This window comes from Pogona vitticeps, chromosome 3 (assembly GCF_051106095.1).
Source record: "Pogona vitticeps strain Pit_001003342236 chromosome 3, PviZW2.1, whole genome shotgun sequence".
NCBI classification, from domain to species: domain Eukaryota; kingdom Metazoa; phylum Chordata; class Lepidosauria; order Squamata; family Agamidae; genus Pogona; species Pogona vitticeps.
The window spans coordinates 153,131,353-153,147,272 of NC_135785.1; the positions used below are offsets into that span (position 1 = coordinate 153,131,353).

The following is a 15,920-nucleotide window of genomic DNA, read 5'->3' on the forward strand; positions in this document are numbered from 1 at the left end:
GCTTGCGGGTTGTATGTGGCCCTCGGGCTGCACTTTTCCCAGGTCCGGGCTAAAGGATTCCCATCTACTTATGATTAGCAGATCATGTTGAAAGAGGGGTAAGATTTCAAATATACTGCCTTCCCACCCACCTCGTCCTTGTTTACTTAAGACTTGTAGGGTCTAGGAAGAAAAGGGATGCAGGTGTGTTATGTCTGAAGGTCAAATATATAAAACTGCAAAATGTTAACAGTGCCTTCCGCGTCAAAGCTATAATGAAATACTAACATGACTTGAATCCTTAATAATGCATTTCATATTGTAGAAAAGTATCTTATGCCAAGTTAGGCTACTGTGCCCAAAGGACAACTTATCCAGTATTTGGTTTTTCCAACTTTACCATGAAACTAAATTACCTTTTAACTAGTTCCAAAGAAGAGGCAGCTTTCTATCTGAAGTGGTAACAATACTCTAAGCTTGTGAACTCTGCTGCTGCCTTTAAAAAATATCCCCAGTGGGAAGTTGCACAGCTTTCCCTATGAGACAAAGAAAGAGTCTTCTAATCCAGACAGATTCACTTTCCTTTGCTTCAATCCTCTGAACCAGGAGTAGGCAAAGTGCATCCTACAGTGGGGTCTTGACTTAAGAACGGCTTGAGTTAAGAACATTTTGACTTAAGAACCGCTCTCATAGGAAAATATTGACTTGACTTAAGTACTTAGATTTAAGAACTGAAAAAAAACCATGTGGGAGGCAGGGAAAGTGCAAAATTTGAACTTTCAGTTAACTGTTGGCCAGTGAAAAGGGTGCCTGTCTGCTTCCTCACTCCTCCCAGCGTTTAGAGAGTGGATTGGGAGACAGTCTTCAGACTGCCTGGTACTGTACTGCCTGGACTGTCTTTTCCCTGCCTTCCCTGAACCTTTCTTGACCTAAGAAAAAAAAGAATCAAAATATCCCCCTCTAGTGGTTCCCATTAGTTTCTATGGATGGAAAAGAGCAGATACGGATCAAATGGTTCTCAAATGCATATTTGACTTGAGAACATTTTGACTTGAGAACCACCTTCCAATACGGATTAAGTTCTCAAGTCAAGACCCCACTGTATAGGCTGCAGGCAGCCTTGCAGGGGCATTATGGAGGGATTCCGGGGGAGGGAGGGGAAACTTTTAAAAAGTGAAACAGGAAGAACAACAACAACAACTCTGCTTCTTGCACAGACATACTAAAAAAAAAAAACCTGAAAAGGACTCATTTTCAAGGAGTGCACTCACAGAATGGCAATTCTTGAAACAGCTGGACATTTGGGAACAGAACATGAACCTGAGAACCCTGGCATTGCTTATTTATTTGATGTTTATCCTGCCCTTCCTCCCTAGCAGTAAAACAAAAAAGACACACACTTAAGGGCCATAACAGTTTATTGGATGTCTAGGGATTTCTCAAGTCGATTCTAGTTCAAACAAACCAAATAAATAAATAAAAGGGAGCAGGAAGACAATTTAAGAACTAAAATATACAGGAGACTGACATGTTATGAGCAGAGAGAGTTAGCTTGGGCCAGTTTTTCAAAGACAAAAAGCTAACTTCAGAATCTTGGTCTCATTCCACTCTCAGAAAAGCACCAGGTAGCAGAATTAAGGATACTTTTGAATGTCTTATGTTTCCTGATAATACCAGGTCTATATGGAAGAGACAGGATATGGGAAACCTGTAAGACCCTGCATTTTCAGTGGGTTCAGGACTATTACAGAGACAGTGGAACAACAGATACCTGCCATATGAAAGAAGTGGTGTGGTAAAACTTCTATTCAACATGGATCATGAAAAGCTTTTCCTCTAGAAGCTGAAATACCACCATCCATCCACCCAAATAAATACTCCAAACAGTTTCAGTGCAGTGACCAGCAACTGCAATGTTACACAGGATGGGAACAAGCAGTTCCCAACAGCTAAGATGCTTCAGGCAGCAGCCTTAGGCTCAGTCATTTTGCTTCTCTTGAACAAAGGCATTTGGTTTCTGTGCAAAGGTCTCAGCAACTAGTAGTGGGAAGACCAGGGAAGCATCAGCATAAACCTGTCAGGAAAAGAAAAGAAGAAACTTAAAAGTGCTTCTATATAAGAATGTCCTATCTGTTTTGTTCATATCCCAGCAAATCAGGGAACCCTAAATTCCATAGATGTCTATCTCTTGCACCTTACCACTAAACCATGATCGTTCTATCAGTCCTTTGTCAAGTATTCACCTTGACAGGCTTGGCATCCATGCGTATCTTTCCCCAGGACACTGCTTCATCAGGCCGAGCTCCCGAGTCTGAGCCATCAAACTCCTGGGCTGTATTGACGTATACGGAAAAGTCAGCACCATTTCTCTGGGGAGTCAGGAGGATTGGTGATGTCAAACATAATGAAATCAGGACTGGCTTAGTGATAACAGAAGGTCTGCTCAACAAAGGCAGATCTGATATGACATGCAATCATTCCCAAGTATATATTCAGAAGACAAATGTACATGACCATTATACCAACCTGATCAAGTGATCCATTTAAGCACAGTATTATCTACTCTGACAGCTCTCCAAGGTTTCCTGCCAAGAGCTTTCCTACAACTAATAATCAATATCTTTTTAACAGAAGATGACAGGGGATTAACCTGGGATTTCTCCTATGCAACGCATATAACTGAACTGTACAAGCTTTTCATTAAGGGTCAGAATCTGCAAGAGCTCAAACAGGAAGTCTCCTGATTTGTCTATTGATGTCCCTTTGGTTGAATAAACCTAGACTAAATATATAGCTACCCTAGAAATCATATTAGGGCTTCTAAACCAAGATAAAACTTCAGGCTGTTTTGCTCCTTGAATTATACCCTTATCTATTACTATGCCACTAGATAGATCAATAAACAAAGAGAAAACTCACTTATTATCTCTACACACACTTTTCTTCTACAAATTTGTACTTCATTCAAGACTAATCTGACATCTTCCCTGCCTTTTAACATACAAAAGCAGTTTATTACACAGCAATCTGCCTCACCATCAGGTTGGCGTTGGCAATATGATGTTTAACTAGACCTCCACCCAAGATTATCATTCCTGTCTTTCGGGCAAAGATAGCTTGGGTATTGATGAGTCTCAGATCTATAAGAAAGATGGAAATATATATTAGGAAGGACATGTCAAATAGGGTGGTACATGGAACCAGTGAGGCCATATTTGGCTCCCAGTATCTGATAAAGGGATCTAATCTGTGGTTCCAATCAACTGGCACACTATGCTTCAAAAAAATCCCCAACCATTGACTCCACATTGCACTAAGCTTTAGAAATTAAAATCTAATTAGATCCCTCCTCTATCTGAAAGCATCAATGACAAGTGGATAAGTAGCATCATGGAGAGGATGGCTTAAATCGAAGAAATCTTGACTTGCCTTCTACAATATCCAGCACAAGCCCTGGCTTCTTGTAGGAGTGGAAGAAAATCATATCTCCCAGAGAGCCATCGGTCAACGCTGGACTCAGCACAGGAATGCTGTTCTGTTAGATGACATAAGTTGCATGATTAATAGAAACTGAACATTTCATTAGATATAAACAAGAAAGCAGAATTCTTGCATGTGAATTTGAATAATGAAAGTGATTGCTCAGCCAGTGCATAAAGACCTGTCTGTGATATTACACATATAACACAGACTCTCAGATGATCCCAGAGTGTAAAGCACCCCATTATGAGTGCCAAAAGAGGCATTTTACCCAGGAAACAGAGAACATGTCTTGCCACAAAGTGAGAGACAGAACTAAATGCACAAAACTTCTTCAGCCTACCTTTTGTGCCCAGTAATAGACTGATTCTGGATTATTGATTTCCTTGCCAAGCCGAGCAATGAGCTTTGATGGAGTCCACTTCACACCCTGAAAGACAGGGAAGCCAACAACATGGTTAGGGATATGCTGCCCTCTCCTTGAGACATGTGGAAAAACTAAGTATCAGGGCAGAACTTAACATTTCAAAGAAAGAAGTAACTGTTTCAAGGGGAAGGGAAGAAACCCAATAAAGCAATGTGAGTAAAGAAATGGCTAGCAAACTAGATTACAAAAACTGGTCCTTATGCTGCTTCACCCTCTATGTTGCACCTTTTCCCACTCCTAAAAAAGAAAACAAGCCCCCAAACTCGCAGTTGTCATAATCCAGTCTTAACATCCCAAATCTCACCTCTGTGTCCTGCTCTGTCACCATCTGGTCCAGGATTGGCATCAGCCAGTCCTCAAACTTGCAGTAATTGTCATTGGGCACCAGCAGATTCCCAATCCTGAAGGAGAGAACATACCTAGAGTGTAAAGCCTTGTTAGGGAATCTGCCTCAGCTTGCTCCCTCCTCCCCAAATAGTGAAGCATGGGGGAACTCGATTCTCTCATGTAAATCATATAAATAGGAGAAATCCTGGAATTATCCATCTCTCAAATCACTTTCCAAAGAAACATCGTCCTTCTCTCCAGACTCTTAATATTAAACAGTGGTCAGACCATCAGCTTGCTGCACTAACAGTACCTGTTAATCCCATTCTGCCGTAGTTCTTTGCCACGGAGGCTAAAGTCTCCAATATAGGTGGGTGCCAAGCATTTGATTAGATCTTCCTCCACACCACCTGCTGTAGTCACTAACACATCCACCTACAGAAATCAAAGAATGTATAGGGCATAGAGTTCAAAAACTTGCAGCCATGAGCATCCTTTAAAATGTGAGTCATGCAAAGTGATAAGGAAAGAAAAGAAAAGAAAAGAAAGAAAGAAGGGGTTTTTCTTGAATGCTCATTAGATCAGATACAATGCTCACCAAAACAAGCATGCCAGAGAAATAAACATCAATGGATTAATGGAGTACAGCATGAGGGAAAGAGTATCATAATGCACTCCATTCATAAAACTCAAGGATTATTTTTCTTTCAATGTCAAAGGTGAGACTATCTTCCAGAGTTGGGCAATACCATATTGTGTTGCACCAGGTAGCGGATAGTCTCACGGACACCTGAACTGATGAGATTGGAGGTGAAGCCCAAAAAGATTGTGCAGCCCGTTAGGCGGCGGGAACAAGGATTTAGGTCAGCATGGTTTCCTTCATCTTCACCCAGAGGAGTCAGTTTTGCTTCTATCTGCAGGGGAGAACACAAGTATTTGAGTAGAACTTCAACACAGGTGCAGAACACAGCAACTAGAGGCTAAAAAAAGACAATACAGTATTAAAAATCTGACTGATTATCTAAATACAGAGAACAAAACATTTGCACAACTGAAGCACTGAAGAGGAGCGAAAGGGGAACAGTTTAATTCTTTAGGCCACTTACTATTACTGTAGAGCAGGCATAGGCAACTTTGGCCAGTCCCTAGCCCCCCCCCCCCCCCCCCAGCAGCCTACCAAATATGAAATAAAGTCCAAGTGAAACTGGCCAGAAGTCAACATTTGCCTTTAAAAAAAACCACAACAACCCAAAACCAAAAATCTGGGAGTCTGTGTGTTAAACAGTGAAGGAACCCATGGCACTGATTTAAAAGCTGTATCACTATTTCTACAGGCTTTCAGTAGCTGCAGTTCACTTTGGTAGTTCAGCTCCCCAAACAACAATGGAAAAGGGAACACATGACCTGAAGGCCAGACTTTGCTCACCTCAGTTGGAAAGACAAACAAATACAACAATATCAGATAAATCTGAACACCCCAACCACAAAAAACAAAAACAAACCAAAGCAAAAAACCCAACATCCACACATACGTAAAACACTCTTTTTGCAACTTCTGCTACTGATTATGGAACTAGTCCTTTAAAAAGCATCAGTTCAAGTATTCACATCTAATGAAATGTTAAAACTATCACATCTGTACAAAATACTGCCCACATGAAAAGCTTAAAAGCTGTGAAGCTGTTGCCGCACAGTAGTTGCTAAACTGTCAGTGCAGTATGTGTAACATTATTGACTTCTCTTTCTCTCTCTGCACATCTGGGATATGTGAATTGGGTCAAAACCTAAATGCACAAGTGTGTAGACAGCAGCACAAATGTGTAAGTGAAATATGCTGTAGCATACAATTGAACATGTATTCCAAACCTTACAGATACCTCAAATGATGCAGTTATAAACGTCACAGCGCAGCGATAAAACCTGATCCCCATCATCTTTCCGTGCATTGGGAACAACCCTGACTACTTACCATGCGATTGATTTCGTTCACAGCCTGCCCAAAGCTGGTTGCCTGGAAACCTGTGGTGAAGTAAGACTGGAGCAAGGCATGATAGTCCAATCCACAATCAAAGTCATAGCCACGTACAGTTTGACTCCCTTCAGGTAGTCCTTCACTGGGTTTCAATACAGCAGCCACTGCCCCTGCAGGCAGACCACCTGCCACATTTTCCATGAGGTGGACAATGAACTGGCTGACAGCCTAAAGAGTGGGGGGAAAGGCAAAGGGGCTTCTCAGCACCTATCCAAAACTTGCTGTCACGTGGATGATAATGCACAGTCACAACTATCCAGAGTATGTACTGTTTTTAATAAGCATACAAAACAACTCTACCAAATAAGGCGACAGCAATTTAAAACATCTCCCAACTGCTGCTGCCCTGGAAAGGGTTAATCCTCCCACAAACAATGCCATAGAATTTCCTCTTGCTGTTCCTCAAAGTGATCCTTTTGAGTAAAAAGCAATAATTTTGCTAAACATTTCCAAATATAAATGCATAGCCTCTGTTAACTAAAGAAAAGCAAGAACAACCATCACTGTAATCCAACATTAACCAATTCAAGGGTCTAAGCATTAAATGAAGTAGCAATGTGTTATACAGTGGTGCCCCGCATAGCGAGGTTAATCCGTTCCGGATTAACCCTCGCTATGCGGAATCGTCGCTAAACGGGTAGGGAAAACGTATTGAAACGCATTAAACTTAGTTTAATGCGTTCCAATACCTTGCTTACTTACCCGTTCAGCGAGGATTCCCCTTGCCGGCAGCCATTTTCGCGCCCTTGCTAAGCGAGGGCAGGGCGTGAAAACGGCTGCCGGCAGCCATTTCCGGGCTTCCGGTGGCCATTTTGGCTCCAAATTCTATGGCTCCAAAATGGCCGCCGCAATACCCGATCTTCGCAATGTGGGTTTTCCCCATTGCGAAGATCGGGTATGTTTCCGTATAGCGATCCCGAAAAAGGGATCACTATACGGAAACATCGCTATACGGTGCACTCGCTAAGCGAGGCACCACTGTATACAGAAAAGTTTCCAAAGTAGGAAAAAAATGGATCCAGAAAGCAACTCCAATAAAACTTACTTCATGACAACCACCATGTCTTTTCAAGCATGTAATAAGAACATATGTAAAGAAATCAACACATTCTGCTAAATGAAATAGGAATAAGATGTTTTATACCAGGACAGACTACACTTCTTCAGATGACTGGTGAGAGATGAAACAATGGACCCCATGGCAGCAAAGACTATCAGATTCTAACATTTTATCTTCAGGATACAATTTGAATCCATCCTATTATTACTGGAGTAGAAATACAGCCAACTTAGAACATAGTAATTTTTTTTTTAAAGTTTCCATACAGTGCTCTCGCCCCTATAAATAGGTGGAGGGATACAAATGACTATAGTAGTTGATTTGGAATGTCATGAAAAGGCAAAAAATATTTCTCTACTCTGTATGACTGCATTTTACTAGCATTTTTCCACATTAAGTTAACAGTTTGGCACCCAACCAACTCAGATTGTATAAAAAGAAGCCATCCTGAAACTCCCCCCCTTCCCATTCCCCAGAGATCTATGAATCCTGCCATAGCGTAGGCATCTGGCTGTGGAACCAGAAGTTTGGAGCTTGCCTGCTTGACAGGCACTGGACTTGATCCATAGGGTTCCTTCTAGCTCTGCAGTTCGAAGTTCTAAGTCTTTAACATCACAGCATACAAAAGCACTATTTCCAACACACACAAAGAAGAAAAACAAGAGAACTCTTCCATATGTTAGGGATGCTGCTCAGTAGGGGATCTTCTTATTTAATTAGGATAGAGTGAAGATAGAAGCAATGAACTGAAGAAAAAAGATATAAGGAGAACACATTCCCCTTTGAAGAAAGGGGATGAAAATCAGGATTTTAAAAAGAGAAGTGAAAGTCACTCTCTAAACACTAGGAAGAAAAAAAAATCCCCAGGAGTAGGTATGAATAGTTCTATCTGGATGCCATCTACAGACTGAACATATCAAAATCCTAACAAGACTATGTCAATGAAGAGATACCGTCTATGGAGGAACTGATAGAAAAGATAATGGAAGTGGCAGAGATGGATGTACTAATGGAAGCACTAAAAGAAAGATCACCTCAAAAAGGACTTTAAAAATGGGAACAATTTTATAACTGGATCCAGAATATGGTCTGAAAATGGGAACACTTTTATAACTGGATCTGAAATATGGACTGGAAAGTATAGATAAAAGAAGTATGAGAAGATCCAGAGGAATGGGGAGAGCTGTAAAGAAAAATAGTCTGAAAAAATTGTTAGATAGTTTATCCATGTAATTTCCTTTTTAAGACAATTAAATAGGTGGATGTACTCTTTTGCTCTCTGGACTTATACCATTCTCCTACCGCATCCATTCCCTCCTCATGCCCTTGTACCCATACCCAAATCTTACCCTTATTTAAAACAAATTTTTTAAAAAAGCTGGGTCAGATACAGACGAAGGAAAAATTAAAATTGGTGGAAGATTTATATATACATTTTAGATATTCAGATCACAACATAATGCTGGCAGAAAGCAATGAGTCCTGCTGAAGGTGAAAACACACACACACACACACAACCAGGATCATAACTGAATATTAGAAATAGAAAAATCATGTCCACAGAAAAATTATACACTTTTAACATTGACTATGAAAAAAAATTAAATTGTCAAAAGTTTTCTATACTTTACTTCAATCAACACTCCAAATTGAGACTACAGCCAAGAAATGAGAAGAACTGAGACTTGAAAGGGTAGACATGAAAGAACTAGGAAAAATTGTATAGGTGTGTCACTGGAGACCAAGATCATTCATACTATTGTACAGTATTTCTAATTACTATGCACATATGTGAAAGCTGGACAGTAAAGAAAACTAACAAGAAAAAAACATGTGAAATGTGGTATTGAATACCATGTGCTGTCAGAAAGTTAGTAATAAATTACCGGTAAAGCAACTCTGAATTCTCTGGAAATAAAAGACTAAACTGAGGCTATTATACTTTAGGCACATAATGAGACAATACTCAATGGGAAAGACAATAATGCTAAGGAAGGCTGAAAGGCGCAGGGAAGGAAGTTGTTTGAACATGAGAAGAATTGACTCAGTAAAGGAATCTAGTCTTACATTTGCATGAGCTGAGCAGGGCTGTTACCAACATCTTTTGAATAGGGTTGCATTAATCACGGAATGTTGATGGCATGTAGAAATACTTCCATTCCCATTAACTGAATAGTGGATGTAGAAATGACTGAAATCCTGTTGCATGTGTGTTCTGCACTGTCTGACTTATTGTGACCCTAAAAGGGCTTTCAATGTAAGTGAGATCTTTAAGGAGTGGTTTTACCAGTCCCACTCTTCCTTGAATTTCCATGGCCGAGTTCTCTATTCTCCACAGTCCTAGTCTGTCACTGTCCTCTACACCACACTGGGAATCTGTCAGTCCCACTAGAGTAGACCAGTTCAATCAGCCAGCCACTCAGGGAAATCTTGCCTGAAAGGAAAGGTCTTTGGTCTGCTTGCAGAAGGTCAGTCAGTTGCAACCAGAGTAGATCCATTTAAATCAGTAGAACTTACCAAAGGACAGCCAGCTGTAACTGGAGTAGGTAAGTTCCACTGATTTAAATGGATCTACTCTGGTTGCAATTACCTTTCCTTCCACAAGCAGACCAAAGACCTTTCTTTTCAGGCTAGTTTTCCCTGAGTGACTGGCTGCCTGAGTGGGATTTTTAAATGGATTGTTGTTCCTTACTGATTTGAAAGTGTTTTCGATGTTGGCTTTGGTATTTGTTTACTGCACAATTTGTCTGATCCTTTTCGGTATTTGTACATTTACTGTTTTTAGCTTTAAATACTGTATTTTAATGATGTAAGCTGCCTCGAGTCCTAATAATAATATAATAACAACTAGGTGCCATTAAGTAAATGTGAATTTATGGCAACCCTTACTGGGGTTTCTGGAGAAAGGCAGGGTAAAAAAATATTCTAAATGAATAAAGAAAGAAATAAGCTAAGGCAGCCCTTGAGGCACCAAGAAAAGCTAGCATCCCATCTTTCAACTCTTGCAGCCGGTCTAGCTCACAACCATCTGCTCTTCCTGAGGATAAATATACATCCCTTCGTTTAAAAAAAAAAAAAACCCTGTGAAATCGATGACAGCCTGGTTGTGTAGACTTATACAGACACTTCTGCCCCCTCACCTGCTGCCGGATGTGTCCCAGTCGCGAAGACTACCACCGCCTTCTGCATCCCGCCCAGGCCAGAGCCAAAGAGGGGAAGAAGAAAAAAGTAGTTATTACCACGTGGTGGGCATCAGCAACAACCCCACAGCCAAGGGAACGCGCGCCCTTTCGGCTTGCCTCCCTCCTTCCCGGGTGACAACTTTTGCACAGGACGGGACGAGGGCACCACTGGAATCCAGGTGTGTGTGTGTGTGGCGGGGAGGGGAGGGGAGGGGAGAGAAAAGGAGGCACACGATGCAGCGAAACGCCCCCTCCCCCCCCCGCTCGCTCCAACAACGGACCCGGTGAGGGTTGGGCGGTTCGGTCTTTACCTCGCGGGGGGGGTTGAAGAACCTCGCGGGGGGGTTTGAAGATGGCCAGCCAATGATATCGCGTCTCCTTCACCCGCCCTTGAGGGGGCGTTGCTGCTCCCAAGGGAGAGAAAGCTCGGGGGGGGGGCGAGAAGCCTCAGTCGGCTGGCAAGGAAAGGCGGGCACGGTCTCTGCCTCCTCACAAGAGAGAAGGCGCCGTACGAGCCACTCTTCTCCAGGCTCGAAAGCAAGAAAACAAGCTTGGGCAAGGGGCGGAATCCGCTAAACCTCGCGGGCACTTTCAGGGCAGGAAGCGAGCTTCAAAAGTTTGGGCGGAAGTCGAGAGGACCAGGCTTTTCCGTTTCCTGGCAAGGGGGCGGGGACATCTTGGCGCCGGTGACGGGGGGGGCGGCTAGGCGGGCGGTTGCAGGGGCTGCGCGTGTGTTCCTGCGTGCGTCGGTCGGTCGGTCTGCGGAGTGGCTGTCAAGGGGGACCCGAGCCCGCGAAGGAGAGGGGCGGCGGCGATGAAATGCAAAGCGCTGATGCGCGTAGTTTCGACAGTTCCGCTTGTCTCTTGCTGTCCCTTGGAGTGGGTGGCCGGGAATGAACACTCTCTGTAGTGGATCTTGGTTGCTCATCTTAGAGGGCGAAATCTTTTCCAGTCGATCGATCGACCGATCGGAAGGGTGGTGATGGTGGTTTTGGTTCCTCTCCTAGGTGTTTCATGGTGCCGTCAAGGAACCTCCAACGTACAGTGACCGCAAAAGGGATTTTTAAGGAGAATGAGATAATGGTTGTTCTGGGTTTTTCGGGCTCTTAGGCCGTGTTCTGAAGGTTGTTCTTCCTAACGTTTCGCCAGTCTCTGTGGCCAGCATTTTGATACTTTAGGAGTGGTTTTAGCATCTTCCCCCCTCCATACACACCCGAGTTGCCATGGCCAAGCAGGCCTCTGAACCCGGGTCTCCCAAGTCTTAGTCTTGTCACTGGGCCACGCTGAAAAATTAATTCTAGTATTGGATCAAGAACAAAGCCCTGGACTAGAAATTGGTAGACTTGGGTTCAGATTGTGGATCAGGGCTGTAAAAATATATAATGTAACTGACCAGTTTCTGCACAGCAGTTTCAAGCATTACAATTTTAAAAAAACAACTCATGGAGTTAAAATTGTTATTCTGCCCTGTGTGCTAGCAGTTGATAGTAAATAAAATGATCACTTGATTTTTGTTTAAAAAAAAAAATCAAATAACCTTTACTGTTTAAAACACATGCAGTGTACATTAAACTCATGGTGTTTAGACATTTGGTACTTGCTACATAAATTGTGTACAGTACTTATGTTTGTATATTGTTAAGACTTGTTAGACATAGTTACTCTAATTGTACATCTTACACTACTACACTACTACATATTTGATCCTATCTGACAGAATTGCATCCTACTACATATTTGTCCTCTCTGGCCCTTCCCATGCAAATGGATGTATATATACTTACACATGCTGTGTTGTACAATTACATATTCCAGTATAGATCTCTGCTTGGCCATAGGAACTTATGGTAGGTGGTGGCACTGGTAACACCATCTCTTAAATATCTTACATATGTTTAAAACCCTGTTGGGGTCACTGTAAGTTGGGGTGACTTGATGGTACATAATATTTATTTTACCATGTCCTTCCTGGAAGCAGCTCAAGTGGTTGGTTTAAGTGGTTGTTTATGACCCATATCACTTGGTTGCAGACTTTTGGAAGGACCACATTTTCCCAGATGAGCCTCTCAAAGTTTGAAGATCTTGGAAAAGGCCCTTGTCTTGGCCTCACCACCTTTACAGATGTATTTGGTGAAGACATGAGATCTTTTATTTTCTGTAAATGGTTTCTAATGTATGCTGCATTTTATCTGTTACTGTACTTTTTTTCTGAATTTCTTTAATCAGTTGTTTTAAAATTGTTTTAATTTATTGGTGGTTTAAATATCAATATATTTACTTGGATGTTAATGTATCTTTCTGAGTTTATAACTATGTGTTTTATAATTTCGTTTGCTCTTTGCTTCCCATACTGAGAGAAAGTTAAATGTAAATAAATACTCTATGTGCTCACATACTTCTGGACTATTTTTTTCATTTTCCTAGTAATTGTTCTTGTTATATGCCATCAGCTGAGAACTGACTTACAGTGACCTTACTAGACCTTTCAAGGTAAGTGAGATACAGTATTTAAGAGTTAGTTTTACAAGTTCCACACCACCTTTGAATTTCCATGGCTGAGCATGAATCTAAACCCTTTTCTTCAGAGTCCCAATCCATCACTGGTAAGGTTAGAGTGGCTGAAAATCATGCCTTGAGTATGACATTCTCTCAGTGACAACAGGAGGTTGTTAATGTGACAGTTTTACTCTCCCTGTGATAAGGAATGTTATTCTGTATCGATGGTAGTATGGCCCCGTTCCAAGCGCGTTTACCGGCAGCTGCAATCTCAGAGAGCAGAGGCTTCCAGCTTTGACTCCGGTGGCTTTATGGGGCCGGGAGGGGGTCCACCTATTGATGGGGATGGCACAATGCAGTCACGCAGCCCCCCTGTTCCCTCTCCTCCCACTCCTTCCTTCCTTCCCTCTCTCCCCCTCTACAGTTGTGACATGCCCCGGCCACATTCCAGCTGCAAGCACCGGCAGTGTAACTTGAAACTTTGAAATTTATTTAAAAATAAAAAATTGCACTGGGCCGCATTACGAGCTGACCTGGGCCACATGCGGCCCTCGGGCCGCAGGTTGGACAGGCCTGGTTTAAAGGGTTCTTTTAAATCACTTATCTCAGACTTGGTTGCCTATTTACATTGTGACAAATTAAAATTGAAATTGTGGTTTATTTTCAAACTCATAATGGGGAATGAAATTTGGTGATTACTATGTTGCATGCCAAATACTTTTCTTTTTTTAAACAGAGGTTTACTGATACTGTGTATCAGTATAAACTTCACATGGGGCTTTAACACCTATTGCCTCACTAAAAAGCCAACCCATTCTAGACAAGTTACCTGCTTTTATCTGCACTATCAAAAGCACTGCTAGGCTCCTCAAGGAGCTTTTCCTCTGGCTAAGGAAAACAGATATTTAGCTTTCTGAAGCGAACCTCTGTAAGCTAAAAATTCATTGGCTACTTCCCATGTTGAGCCCTATCTGGCAGTCACTGTTCTAATTCATTCTCTTTCTTGTCAAATTGGATCAGATGATACCATAATGTAAGTAGCTAAGAAGCATTCAGGAGGAGGTAGAATGTACTGTCTTGATGCATGGACCCCTCTCCCCTCTGCACTGAAATTTCTAGTTATTATCTTACTGGCCAAAGGGTATAACTTTAGGAGACAAGTGGCCCTAAGTTAGTAAATCTTCATAAACATTATCAGTTGCACACTGAAACACACAACTGTGTAACAGATAATGTCTATAGTGATTTCTTAAGATAGTTCACCCCTAAAATTTAAGCTTGTTTGTAGTAAACTGCTGACTAACTAGGCAAGAGGATTTGGGAGATTGTTTCTTATCCACATACTCCAATAATAATATCTAACACAATGGATTTTAGCAAGATACACATTTTTAGCCAGAAACTATAATTCTGTACAACTCACTGGCTGAAATTCAATATTGACACACAACAAGGGTAGGCCCATTGAATCAGAGGAGCTTACAAAAAAGTTGATTTACCAAAACTCCATTGATTCGATGGGCTTGCTCTAGTTGTGACCTGCTTCTGTGTTTCAACCAATACAACACTCCCTACTCAACGTTATACAAACTTAGTCTTGACTGCATTTTTACATATTGTACAAACTGAAGATATGTTGTATTTCAACTTGTTATATATGATTCATTAACATCAAAACAAAACATCAGCTACATTTTCTTTGTTCTGTGATGTAAAGTCCTAGAGAATTAAACTCAATAATTTGTCATTGTTCACCTTCTGTATTATCAAGCCAGCATAAAGAAGAAAGATTGGTATTCAGGATAAACTTTATTCTCCACAGATATAACTTCTCTAAGGTCCTTACAAGGGCTAAGCATTTCTTCTTCTTGTGAACTGATGCTGTTTATTGGGAGCCAATTTCCTATTGAGAAACAACATGGGATGTACTAGTTGTTCCCTCTTGGCTTAGCACTGCTCCCAAGCCTACACTAGAGATAGCCATTGTTAGTATGAATAGTCTGGTGGAAGAATGATAGGCTCAAACATCAGCAACTTTATCTGTTGTTATAAGGTGCCCTGGCACTCCTGTTTCTAACCTACCAGATAGTATATTCTCAGAGTAATCATGTATCTTAATTCTTCTTCCATACAGGCTGCATTCTGTCTTCTTGCTATACGTAGAGATGAACTCAGTTTTGCATTTCTGCTGCATATGGAATATTTGGTCAAGGAGCTTTTTTCAGGTAGATTGGAAGACACTTATACTACAGTATTTAAAAACCTGTTTGTCCCTGCCTTTTCTTCATTCTTATTTTCAAAAAAGAAAATGTTAGCCTTGTCTACAGTTATGCGTAGTTCTAAATATTTTATCCCAGTCATTTGGGATCTCTTTTTCTTTCTGTCCTACCATATTTCTCTGCATGATACATTCTTGATAATAATTCCTCTGGGAATCATGGCAAAGTCCACTAGTGTCTAAAAAAAGAGTCTCTCCTAGTCACTTTTGACACAGCACCAATTAGCATATCAATATGTAGTAATTCACTTTTCACTCTCCGCAGAAATATGTCCACAAAATATTCATCTGACACTTCAATTTGGATTTTATAAAATATATTCCTATATGCTGAAGTTTGCTTTACTTTTAATATGCAAACATGATCCTCTGTCTTGAAGATGTAAGAATAAGTTTGGATTATAAGAAGTGTTTATGATAATAGGGATGTTGCAAGGTCTTTCCTGTTGGTAAAAATTGACCAACATACTGAACCATGTTATCTGACTCACTGGAAGCTTCATCTTCCAATGTGTCTTTGATGTCTAGAGGGCTTCTTATTTTTTAATCCATAAAGTGGCTCAGGTGGACTGAGACTAGTGCTGTCTTGTGGCAGGCACTTCAACAAAATGAAAGTGATGGTCCCAATTTTTTGAATTGGTTGCTAAATATTAATATTC

General features: G+C 41.2%; 1 protein-coding gene and 1 long non-coding RNA gene across 4 annotated transcripts; one reads left to right on the forward strand and one right to left on the reverse strand.

The window, feature by feature from the left end:
- Nucleotides 1-1,379: 1,379 nt before the first annotated feature.
- DHPS (deoxyhypusine synthase) lies at nt 1,380-11,005 on the reverse strand. Of its 3 annotated transcripts, none has more exons than XM_072994682.2 (11): nt 10,799-11,005; nt 10,446-10,488; nt 6,183-6,413; nt 4,963-5,127; nt 4,527-4,648; nt 4,191-4,287; nt 3,803-3,889; nt 3,409-3,514; nt 3,016-3,119; nt 2,223-2,348; nt 1,380-2,053 (listed from the first exon to the last, which is right to left on the reverse strand). In XM_072994682.2, exons 3-11 carry the CDS (start codon nt 6,384-6,386, stop codon nt 1,958-1,960), a joined length of 1,107 nt encoding a protein of 368 aa, XP_072850783.2. In that variant the 5' UTR covers nt 6,387-6,413; nt 10,446-10,488; nt 10,799-11,005; the 3' UTR covers nt 1,380-1,957. The 3 variants fall into 3 exon arrangements, with proteins under 3 accessions (XP_072850783.2, XP_078247513.1, XP_078247512.1); XM_078391387.1 differs by having other exon boundaries at nt 10,769-10,803; XM_078391386.1 differs by lacking the exon at nt 10,799-11,005 and adding an exon at nt 10,628-10,645.
- Nucleotides 10,530-12,882, forward strand: LOC140705803 (uncharacterized). The gene is made up of 2 exons (XR_012085327.2): nt 10,530-10,666; nt 12,518-12,882. It is a non-coding gene; the product is annotated as an uncharacterized LOC140705803 (long non-coding RNA).
- Nucleotides 12,883-15,920: the final 3,038 nt, after the last annotated feature.

What these genes read in the sequence shown, in the direction of transcription:
- DHPS (XM_072994682.2), bottom strand. Translation starts at nt 6,386, where the DNA reads ATGGAAAATGTGGCAGGTGGTCTGCCTGCAGGGGCAGTGGCTGCTGTA. An exon ending in CGGCAGAATGGGATTAACAG is followed by an intron (nt 4,288 to 4,526) that starts GTACTGTTAGTG and finishes TCTCTCCTTCAG; the next exon opens with GATTGGGAATCTGCTGGTGC. An exon ending in TGGATGCCAAGCCTGTCAAG is followed by an intron (nt 2,054 to 2,222) that starts GTGAATACTTGA and finishes TTTTCCTGACAG; the next exon opens with GTTTATGCTGATGCTTCCCT.